Source organism: Myotis daubentonii, chromosome 7 (assembly GCF_963259705.1).
Source record: "Myotis daubentonii chromosome 7, mMyoDau2.1, whole genome shotgun sequence".
Taxonomy (NCBI): domain Eukaryota; kingdom Metazoa; phylum Chordata; class Mammalia; order Chiroptera; family Vespertilionidae; genus Myotis; species Myotis daubentonii.
Window position 1 is genome coordinate 16,227,162 of NC_081846.1, and position 12,272 is coordinate 16,239,433.

Genomic DNA, 12,272 nt, shown 5'->3' on the forward strand with positions numbered 1-12,272 from the left:
AAACCTTGTTTCATTAAAAGATGAAGACTTTTAAGCTGAATTAAAAATTCAATATGGTTTCCATTCTCAAATTAATGCAGGATATTTTAGTTTGGGCCATTGTTTTATGTTGGTTTTTTTAAATGCAAAAATAAAATTCACCACAAAGAAATTAAAAAGGGTCTTCACTGTATACTGAAATAATCCTAGAATTTTACTTAAAAATTGTAAAACAACACTTGCTTTATAGAAGGAGATGAGAGGATAATAGAACATGTCCATAGTCATTCCCCTCAAATAAACTGATCTACCTGAATGGCCAGACTCTCTTGGAATGATTGTTTCTGCTAGTGTGGTCAGCTTTTAAACTCTGAGTTCTTGTTCTTGTTGACAGATTGAGGATGCGCTGAAGGCAGCAGACTCCATTGGCTACCCAGTGATGATCCGTTCTGCCTATGCCCTGGGTGGGTTAGGCTCAGGCATCTGTCCTAATAAGGAGACCTTAGTGGACCTCAGCACAAAGGTATGTATCTTCATAGATCATCTTAACAATCGAGACCCTGATGTGACATACCCTTTCCATTAGAGAAAGTTATGCAGACAAAAATAACCTTTTTCTATTTATTAAATCACTGTCATGTTCTCTAAAAGTGTTGTCCAAATACAACTCCTTTGAAAAGGAAATGCAGTATAATTACTTATATTGGAACAGAGTGTTAAGCCAGCTAGTCCTAGGTAAATTGGTGGTGACTCTACGTAAAGGTCAATCTTTATTTTCCTGTCTATTGATTTCAGTATTATGAAGTCAATCCAATTCTACCTTCCTCTGCTTCATAGTCTGTTCTAAAACATTCATAATGCTACAATATATTTTAGTGGTTAAAAACAACTAGAATATAATGTTCCATTATTTTTTGAAATAATATCACATGAATGACATCCACTAAGTGAAACAACACACATTGACTAGTTTAACTTTACCTCAAACTCAGCTGTTTAATGTATATATAGTATAAACACCTCTTAATAACATAATCAAGTGAGCTCTCTGCCAACTAACATACACATATGGGTATAAGCAAAAGTGAGATTTGAATGTTTATAATTTATTACTATCAAAATGACTTTAACATACTACTGAATACTTCTTTTCTTAAGTATTAGAAGGCAGATCTGGAGAAAATTAAGATGTGGTCCAAACAATAAATTAGAGATGAACACAGAAAACATGCTTTATGAAAGCAGATAGTTTTGCCCACACTCCATTCCCTCAGAGTACAGCAGCGCCTGGCAGTCCCGGGGGCTTGTTGAGTGCATGCATGTTTAGCCAAAGGGCCATGTAACATACATGGAAGTCATGCAAGAGAGTCTCGGTGAAGGCAGTTTTGGGGAGAGCTAAGTAAAGAGCCCAACCACAGCTTTTAGCTTTAGCGTACTTACTTTTAGAGTGAAACAAAATGAGGCCCTTCAATTGTCAATGAAGGGTTTTGAGAAAAAAATAAGTAAAATTAAATATACTCAAATAACTATAATGACAAACTTACATGTCAACAACTTGGATTTAATATGTATTTATGCTCTATTAAAAATATATACTTTTTACAGTATGGAAACCTTTTGAATACTGAATTGTCTAATAATTTTTACTAATGAAGACAATTTTGGACTGGGATATTTTTATTCATATTCATATTACTCTAAAATAATCAATAGACGATTGAATGATTTTCTTTGATGAAAACCTTGTTTTTCCCTTGAGAATAACTACTGATATCATTATATCCTAAAGTACCCCTATTCTCTTGAGGTTATAATTAGCACCATAAGAAACTGCATTAACTCATCTGAGTCCCTAAGTCAATGTTTTGTATAAAATCTGAAATTTGAAAGGGGAAAAAAAAGAAGTTGAGGCAACAGGTGAATATGATGTAAATTGCCCCTGTGCCCAAATCTTTAGTCTACTTCATTAGAATGCAAAACACTTTCCCAATTTCACATGCTTTCTTTCCCAGATTTCTTCTTTTAGCAGGCAATTCTAACAACAAATTAATCATTGTTAAATTGTTAACGCTGGCTACAGAATTTCCTAACCACTTTGAAAACCTTATTATGGGCAGCTGTGGGGACTAGTGTGTTCCAGTTTCAATTGCACATGTTGGCGCCAATGGTGTTGACTGAGGTCAAAACAATAGTGTTGAGACCCATTACGGACAAACTTACATTGAGTTATTTCATTTTACTGCCTGCTAATAACTTGAAAACCATTTACTTTCCCCAGTTGCTTTCTCTTCTTTTCACGGCCATCACAAATCAACTGTATTAAGAGACAAAGGACATTTCTGTTGTGGATTTCAGCCACTAAATGTCCTGAGGTCAGAGACGGCCTCTTTTATATTTTGAGTTCAGTTCTACCTACCGCTGGGTACTCAGTAAATATGAAATGATGATTATACTAATTCATATCTGTTTAATCAGGCATACATGATATATGACTCAGAGTACTTAAGCACTTAGGCAGTGATTAACCATAATAAGAGTTGCATATGATTCTTCTAATTCCCAAGTTTCATATGCCATCCTGGCTCACTGTTTACAACCATCATCATCGCCTTTCTTCTCCTCATCAACATCAACTGACTTTCATTGTGTATGTCGTCGTACGCAGCACCCCGAGCTATTTTGGAGAAAGCCAGAGTCTTTAGATTTATGTTTCTATATTTATTCACACTTATCACATTTTCTGGTTTCACAGAAGCCTAGCTGCCGAAATAATTTCATTTCCCTCTGCCTGATTGCTCAATTATTTTCCCGAATTAGTTTGATTTAATGTCATATCAGCACTTTGAATGGCAAGCCTCAATAATGTAAATCAAGCATATTCACTGCAGGATGCTATTCCTAGTACCTCACTGATTTTTTGACACATTGTGCCTTCCGGAGAGCAGAGGAGGATGGAGGCTGGGCTTGAGACTTCAGTGTTGACCAGTATTTAGGCCAGGACGTTGAAAATACTCATGTTTAAACCAGTGCCTTTTCTTACTCTTTGATACTTGTGTTACCCATTTTTAGGCCTTTGCTATGACCAACCAGATCCTGGTGGAGAGGTCAGTGACGGGATGGAAAGAAATAGAATATGAAGTAGTCCGAGATGCTGATGACAATTGTGTCACTGTGTGTAACATGGAAAATGTTGATGCCATGGGCGTTCATACAGGTAGGCAAAGAATCTTTAAGAATTATGGTAATGCCTTCAGCTCATGTGTCTGATAGCCCATAGCAGTCTTTTTTAAGTTTTTTCCTTTAAATTGCCATTCTTAGCTGACAGTCTAGTGATAAACATTTTTATACATATAGTAAAATTGAAAATACTCTCACATTTTATTTGATCATCAGAAAAATCCTATGAAGTAAGGCAGGGATTATTATCCTGATTTCAATCGAGGAAGGCATCAAATCTAAGCAATATAATGTGAAGGTGAAATCTATAAGACTTGATGTTGAGAAGTAAGTAGCGATGTTAAGAAGACTTAAAGCAGCCTGAGGTGTTTGTCCCTAGTGAATGAGAAAATAGCCACAAGTAATAGAAATAGGTTTCTCAGGAAGGAAACTAGTTAGACCAGGGGGCACAAATATTGACCTAGGATTTAGAAATGCTACATTTGATGTATGGGTGAAACTCATAAGAAGAGGGTTAAGAGTATAGGATTAGAATTCAAGAATGTGATAGAAGTAGAGAATTTGATATAAAGTCATTGAAAGTCATTGGTATAAAGGTAATAATTGAAGCTGGAAGCATTTACTAAGTATTCAAGGGTAGAGGCATAGAAAAAAAGAGAATAGGGTAAAGGATGTAACATTTAGATTTTATAAGGCAGAAGAAAGAGGAAGGGTTAGTGTGGAATAAAAAAGAATGATAGGAAGAAAAGCAGGGGAGTACAGCATCAAGTAAGCCAACCTAAGAAAATATTTTATAAAATAGCTTTGGTTTGGGCTGTATAAAATGCTCTGAAAGGTTAAAAATGAGTTTTTAATATGGCTTTGGATGTTCAAGAGGATAGTTTAAGTACAAAATTGGTTATGTGAGCCATAGTGAATGGAATTATATCTCAATGAATGATAAGCAGAATTGGTAAACATTCAAGAAGTGTAGTCATGTAAAGAATGAGAGATGGGTTCTTGTGATTATCTAGCAATGTTGAGGGAGGGGCTTCTTGAGCTCCTAGAGATCTGTCATGTTTTCAGGCAGAAGGGATGGTGACTACAGACCAAGAGATTAAAGATACAAAGGACTCTGATTGAAGAGGAGTGAGAAAATGGGAAGGAATGAGATATAGAAACAGGTAGAGAACCAGTCTGAGTGAAGGGGAGATGAAATTTTATGGGAGGAAGAACTTGAGAGACAGATAATTTGAGATGAAGAGAAGGGAAATTGAAAAGTTAATGTCAATTCAGTAAGTAGATGACTGAAGCCTTGACAGCTAGATGAGTTTGGGAAAGGTTAGGAGGGTTTCTGTAAATGTCAGAATAATACAGGTAAAACAAGAATCAGAGGAATTAATACCTGATGTGCCTTATATATAAGATAACTCTTCTCCCAACAAACCCTTAGACTGTTCTGTGTCTTGTATCACACACACACGTTAATGAGTGCTGCTTGGCTGTACAGGTGATTCAGTGGTTGTGGCCCCTGCCCAGACACTCTCGAATGCGGAGTTTCAGATGTTGAGACGCACTTCCGTCAACGTCGTTCGCCACTTGGGCATTGTGGGCGAATGCAACATTCAATTTGCCCTTCATCCTACCTCCATGGAGTACTGCATCATTGAAGTGAATGCCAGACTGTCGCGAAGCTCTGCCCTGGCCTCCAAGGCCACTGGGTAAGACCAGAATGCTCGGCCATGGGTTTGTGGATGTTTCACAGAGAGAACCGGGAAACTGGCAGCTACTGAAGACTGTGCTACGTTTATAAACTAAAGTCCCCATTTCTGTATGCTGGCTCCAAATCATTTAGGACCCTCAGGACATGGTTATTAATGAGCTTGCTGCCAGATTGAGGCAAATGGTATTGCTAGCTGGCTTTGTTTGCTGGCTAATCACAAACTAATCAAAATCCGGGTGGTCAAAGCAGGCTGGGGAAAAATCTGCTTCTTAATTACACTTTGCAGATGTTGTTAAAAAGTGCAAATTAATCCTTAATTTTAGTTCTCAATCGGCTTTTTCACGTGTAGCAAATGGTGTACAAATAACATATATAGTTCACTTGACTCAAGCATTCAATATGCATTATTTTATTTTAGCAAAAATTCCACAAGACAAAACAATATAGGATTTTTCTATAAATAAAGGTTGCCACCAAATAAATAAATTTGTCATCCACATAACAACTGCTGACAAGCATCATTGGAGGAAAAATTAATTAATACTCTTTATTACTATTAATATTATGCATCTGGCATTTAAATTATATGTCATGTAAATGAATAAAATATTTACCTCTAAATAGAAGGCATGTTGCTCTAGGCCAGTGATGATGAACCTTTTGAGCTCAGCGTGTCAGCATTTTGAAAAACCCTAACTTAACTCTGGTGCCGTGTCGCATATAGAATTTTTTTGATATTTGCAACCATAGTAAAACAAAGATTTATATTTTTGATATTTATTTTATATATTTAAATGCCATTTAACAAAGAAAAATCAACCAAAAAAATGAGTTCATGTGTCACCTCTGACACGCGTGTCATAGGTTCGCCATCACTGATCTAGGCAAAAGATAGGAGACCCGAGTTCTCTTTCTGGTTCTTGTATTGACTGTGAGACTTGGAACACATCACTTATTATCTCTCTCAGTCTCCTCACCTGTTAGATGGTGGAATTGTACTACAGAACTCATAAGTAATTCTACAGTGTCACACTGAAACTATAGTTATCACACTGACACTCCAGAAGAAGCTAGTCCAGTTTCCAGAATGATAGTTCTGTGGAAGCCCAAAGTTCAAAGATAATTTGGAGATAGAGCAAGGACCTAAACTTGCAATGCCTACTTTTTCTGACTATTACATAACCCATAGTTTCAGCTAACTCCACTGTGTTCTCAGGTGCAGACATGTATATATTTTGGAGATTTTACACAAGTGAGCACTTTATCAAGGCAACTATTTATTTTGGGTTGAAAAGATGAAGGTTGGGAGCTATAGCGCTGCGTGTCAGACAAATTAGCCTTTTATTATATAGGATGTGAGTCACAATAAAGTATAGGGATTTCTGCCTCTATACTTTATTGTGATTCACATCCTATATAATAAAAGGCTAATATGCAAATTGACCAAACAGTGGAACGACTGGTTGCTGTGATGTGCACTGACCACCAGGGAGCAGATGCTCAAGTCAGTGCACTCCCACAGGGGGAGCACTGCTCAGCCAGAAGCTGGGCTCATGGCTGGCGAGCACAGTGGCCATGGTGGGAGCCTCTCCTGCCTTCGCGGCAGTGCTAAGGATGTCCGACTGCCAGCTCAGGCCTGCTCCCTGAGGGCTCCTGGACTGCGAGAGGATGCAGGCTGGGCTGAGGGACCCCCCCCCCCCACCAAGTGCAAGAATTTCTTGCACCAGGCCTCTAGTTATTTTATAAGTGGCTATTCAATATTCATCCCAAATGGAGAATCATGTGTGTTTTAGATCCTGATGTAGAATAATACCAGAATTTCTAAGAAAGACCAATTTATGTTCTAGGCTCTTTTTAATACTTATTGCTGAAAGAAAAAAAAATAAATTTATCTCTTCCTTTATAGATACCCATTGGCATTTATTGCTGCAAAGATTGCCTTAGGAATCCCACTTCCAGAAATCAAGAACGTTGTGTCAGGGAAGACATCAGCCTGCTTTGAGCCCAGCCTGGATTACATGGTTACTAAGATTCCTCGCTGGGATCTCGATCGTTTCCATGGAACATCTAGCCGAATTGGTAGCTCCATGAAGAGTGTAGGAGAGGTGAGTCCTTGGTTTATTTCTTTATTTCATCATTGTTCCAAGTTATTTTGTCTAATTTTGAATATCATTGAAAGTTCTAAGGTTGCCTGGACACTGGGTTCATAAGTGAAGGATATAGAGGAATTTCATTTCCTCCCTAGTGTTTCTCTATCTCTCTATTAAACTGTTAACATTAGGCATGTAATGACCGTTTAATGGATTTAAGAGCATCTAAGCATTCTAGTATTCTAAAGGAGCATTCAGAAGGAGAGGCCATATGTGTAGGTATGTAAAAAATACACATGTATTAAAACAAATATTTATATTTAATAGTATATAACTGAATTGTAATGTAATTTATAACTAAATCAAGACAATAATAATATATAAAAGATAACATCGTGTACAAAAGACCAATGAACTGTGATTAAGAGTTCAACCTTAGTTTCTGAAAATTGTGGCTGTCATCTCTGGACCTTACTTTCCTTCTAGAAAAGAATGAAGCGAGAGTGGAAGATCTCTCAAGATCCTTCTAGCTCTAAAATTCTACATTAAGATGAGCACAGTAGAGTATTAAACCCCTTTTATTAAACTGAAATGTTCCAAGCTTTTAGCACCCTTCAATTTTACATAATGCTCTATTTTAAATTCTAAATCAAAGTTAGCTTTTGATTATTCCTTCTTCAGAGAAGCAGTGCTCCTTGTGCAGGAAGAAACAAAGGAATTCAGATCCCCACCTCTGAGATTCACTCTCTTGCTACTCCCACCAAGTGTTTATTTCTTTTTGCATCCAGGAGGCTTGATATAGTAGAGAGAACAATGAGAGTTGGCACCAGATGAACTTGGGTTTAACTCTTGGCATTGCCACTTACTAGCTAGAGACACTTGTGTGAAACACTGAGCCTCCGGTCCCCCATCTGAAAAATGGGAGATGATAATACTCTGTGGGGGCTCTTGTAAGGTTTTGGATTAATACATGTAAGTGCTTAGTAATAATTTTTAAGGTAGATTCACAGCACATTTCCAATAAATGTATTGCATCAGTATTATTGTCATTGTTTATGAGTAGAATTCTTTGAACACAAGCAGTTCTATTAATATTAATAGAACACAAATCTCAAAATCTATCTCTATCTGCCTGTCTGTTTTACTTTAACTCATTGCTATCTCCGTATGGTCAATGTAGGAAGCTCTTAGTGTATGTCTAGATATCCAAGCCAGTTTAGATTACACAGCAAAAAACTACTTGTGACCTAATGTTCTATTTGGCCTTCATTTCCCCATACAGGTTATAGCATAAACTTAGACTAGTCATTTTAGAAACTCAGACTAGTCATGTCACTAATTACAGGAAATACAGTAAACTAATCACTAATACAGGGGAAAAGAAAAAGATGACATTTTACTGATCAATCATATTCATATGTGGAAGGCAGACCTATTACTGTTTTGGTTTCCTTAGTTTCCACAATATTAATGGAAAGTTTTAAAGTAATGACAAATAAGGAACAACTTAACCTTTTAAATGAAAATGTCTTACTAGTTGTAAAAGACGAGTAGTAGTTTTTCTTCTAATTGTTGTTTTAAATCTTATTTTTTTCTATAATGCTTCAAGGTACACAATAGAATTAGAACTCAAATGCCATGAAAAGTTTTGTTGGTGGTTTGTTTTGCCAAAAAACGCTGTTATTTAGTTTACATTTTGTGTGAAGTGTCCCTTTTCATAATGTTAGTTTAAAATTTGTAGGGAAAAGAATATGGGATAATATTTTAATGTTTTCACTTAGGGCTTATTATCTGAGTTATTGTCAGTTAATTTTAACCTTTAGTTCATATAGTTTAACTCAAGTTAGTGTATACTTCCTGAGGTCTTACTGCCTGCAGACACTGGGAGGATAAAGCAGTGAGATAATTATTGTGACACATTAGAACTAGTTACTTTATAGGGTTAACACTTAAATATGTAATACTTACAAGTGTTATTTAATATTTCAAACATATTTTCTTAATTTGACAGTACCGTGAAACATCTTATATCTGGCAGCCTCTCCCATGTCTAGCTGAGCAAATCTGTGAACATATTGTCTAACTCTTCAAATACCACTATGCCTTGCAAATTGCATATCTGAATTGCACTAAGATTTCATCTATTCCCACTCCTGAGAATCTTCCCTTATTTCTAATTAAATTTGAAGCAGTGTAGAAAGGTTATCTGGCATGCTTTAGTGATCTTTGAATATGTATCTTGTCACACAATTGACAAGAAGATTTACCAAACTGATTCATTAGAATTCAGGTCCATTTGAGGAATCATGGGAGTTTACTGACAGCAGCATTAATACTATTATTATTTTGAATTGGCGACCAAAAATGCATAGCAATCTATTATTCCATGGAATGATTCAAAGACAGTGTTTATCCACTGAAAATAACTAGGTAGGCTTCAAAAGTCAATTTAAGTTTAGTTCTGACTTGTAACTTGTTCAAACTAAATCACCACATTGTTTTTCTAATTGATTCGTGTATAATCAGCTGTAAAGATTGTGGGAAGACACATTGAATTTGTCATGGAGAATTTAATTTCCACCTACTCTTAAAATCTGAATCTGTCAGTATTTGTTATGACTCTCAAGGTTCTATTAATATTAATGCTTAGCTATAAGAAAACCAACCTGTCTTGGGTACTGACTGATATTTGCTCAGAATAGTTCTATTTATGTGTTAATGTATGCCCAGGGAAGGGTCTATATGTTCTGGCCACAGATTCCTTATTTTAATACTATGGTACAGAGCAGGTACATGTGATGTCCTCCTCAATCTCAGCAAATACAGCGAAATTCTCTAAGTAGTAAAAGAGTGACCTAATGTTGAAGTCTTTATATCAAAATCATTGAGATAAGGAGAGAAGAAAAATAAAACCTAAGTTTGAGTAGTATTCTTCTGATATTTGTTTTATTCCTAAGTCTTTTCTGGAAAATATTCCTTTTCTAGTTCTGTTACAAACTAGAAACAAATAAACTCTTTCTTTAAGTGAGAGTTCTTAAATGTGTATTACAGGTCATGGCTATTGGGCGCACCTTTGAGGAGAGTTTCCAGAAGGCTTTACGGATGTGCCACCCGTCCATAGATGGCTTCACTTCCAGGCTCCCAATGAACAAAGACTGGCCATCAAACCTAGATCTCAAAAGAGAGCTGTCGGACCCATCCAGTACCCGCATCTATGCCATTGCCAAGGTAATATATGACAAAGGGTCCAGAGACACTATTTTTTCAGAATATAGGCAGCCTGAACATTATAGTAAAATCTTAAATTCAGGGACTCCGGGAAAGATTTTAATTCTCTTTAATGCTATTAAACTGGAGATTTCTATGGATTTAATCAGATTATTCTATGTTAATTAAAAAATTACCCTTTTTTTTATTGGACTTTAAGCCTAGAGTTTAAGGACACATTACAGTTTTAAGGGATGATCAGACAGATGAAATGTTTCTCCTTTTTAGTGTATATAGTATCAATACTCTTAAATAGTTTTGATAATATTGGCTTGTTATTTCTTATCATTCTCATAACTTGTTCCTTGAAAATATGTAAAATTATATTTTAGAAAAGAAGTTGTATAAAATAGTATCACTTAGTATGGGTTACTTAAGACTCTAGAGTACTCTATTTACTTGCTTCTTTTTCTGTGTTTAAAAAACAATAACAGACTATAAAGAACTTTCATGATTATAAACTTTTCTCTATGTAATTATTTTATTGGTTTTACCTTTAGAATAAAAAAAGACCCACGACTCTCACTTCCACTCCGTAGTTCCCTTTTATGCAAATTAAATGCCACATTAATCTCCTTTCATGTTTACTATGCTTAGAGTTTTGAAGTTTGAGCTTATCTGATTTTATAAAAGGTGACTTGGCCAGCTGGGATCTATCTGGTCAGAAATCCCTACATGGCTCTTTGACATTTAAGGAAGCTTAGGCATTAATCCTCCCATAGTATCAAACCACACTGGAGTTACAAAGCCCTGCTGACCATTTTATGCCTGGGTGTGTGCCTGTGGGATGAGTTGATGGAAAATATGAATTTTGTCTTTAAAAAGGGAATGTGTTTTAGTAATTTGTCTCCTTGTAACTGCAAAAACGCTGTTAGTGATTCTGAACTCACTGCAACTTTCATGTCCAGATATTGAGAGTCCTAGCATATGATGTATACTCTTCTCACCTTTATGGTTTCTAAATGCAGAATATTTCATTCCCATTCAAATTCCGGGAGATACTAGTAGCTTCTGATCAACATTTCTCAATGTTGAATTTCAACGTACTAGAGAATTAACATTTTTCTGTAGTGGAGGGGTGATAGTAACGATGAGAGGTTAACTCTAGAAAGCCATCTCACCTTCTTTATGGTTTTATTTCAGTCTTTTGTTTAAAAAGCAATGCACTATATTCATATGTATATGTGTATGTCTATATACATGGATTTCCTCCCTTAAGTCTAGTTATCATGCTTCTGCCATTTTGAGGAAAATGAAAAAAGGAAGTATTTCCAAGTTCCCAGCAAGGCTATAAAACTCAAGCAAACCTTTTATTCTTTTCTAAAAGATTTATAAAGGATGTGAATTCAGGGGAAAATGTGCAGAGATTCTTTCTTGCACAGAATACCCTATGTTTGAGCGAGAAGTGTGGGGTATGGGGTATAAATTATTGTCTACCAGAGTGCCGGGAGAAGGAACTGATTTCTATTTGTTAGAGGTCATCATTACTGTTCATTTCCACAGCAACCAAGCACTTGGTGATTTTGACAAAGAGTGTGAGAACTGTGGAGGGCTGAAGGGGAAAAAGAATGAAGGGAGTGTGTAAATCTTCGCTCGGTTTCATGATTCTTAGAAAAGGGCAACTTGCTCTGAGGTCTGATTTTTTGCAGCAGTCTTATTTCAGGATGACTGGATCATCACCTATTTTGATTTGGGGAGAACACAGGGCATTACTTTTGGTTTGAGGAACATTAGCGTCACCTCAAACTTGTTTGGGGTCATTATGAACTTCATGATAGCCGTGCTACACAGCAAAGCCTTGAAGATGAAGTCCCAAGACAGGCGGGATCTTACCCTCTGTTCAAAACTGCAGGTGTGACTGTATTTGTCCTTCCTCATGGTGACATGATTACAGTATTCTAGGTCTTCTGTCACAAGCAGGGCTATCACTGTTATGTGATTATATGCAAACTTCCTCTGGTCTGTCAACAGTGCTCCAACTTCAGGCTCTATCCTCCTCACAGTGTTGATAGCCAACAGCTAATTGTGCTTTAATCGCTTGGAAAATAAGACAGAAT

General features: G+C 36.4%; 1 protein-coding gene across 1 annotated transcript in view; it reads left to right on the plus strand.

Moving 5' to 3' along the window:
* The window catches only part of CPS1 (carbamoyl-phosphate synthase 1), a 112,780-nt gene that overhangs the window by 44,064 nt on the left and 56,444 nt on the right, over nucleotides 1-12,272 (plus strand). The window contains exons 16-20 of the mRNA XM_059703025.1: nucleotides 374-502; nucleotides 3,049-3,193; nucleotides 4,646-4,856; nucleotides 6,765-6,963; nucleotides 10,000-10,176. Of these exons, the coding sequence (XP_059559008.1) occupies nucleotides 374-502; nucleotides 3,049-3,193; nucleotides 4,646-4,856; nucleotides 6,765-6,963; nucleotides 10,000-10,176 (861 nt within the window). The remainder of the gene's footprint in view (nucleotides 1-373; nucleotides 503-3,048; nucleotides 3,194-4,645; nucleotides 4,857-6,764; nucleotides 6,964-9,999; nucleotides 10,177-12,272) is intronic.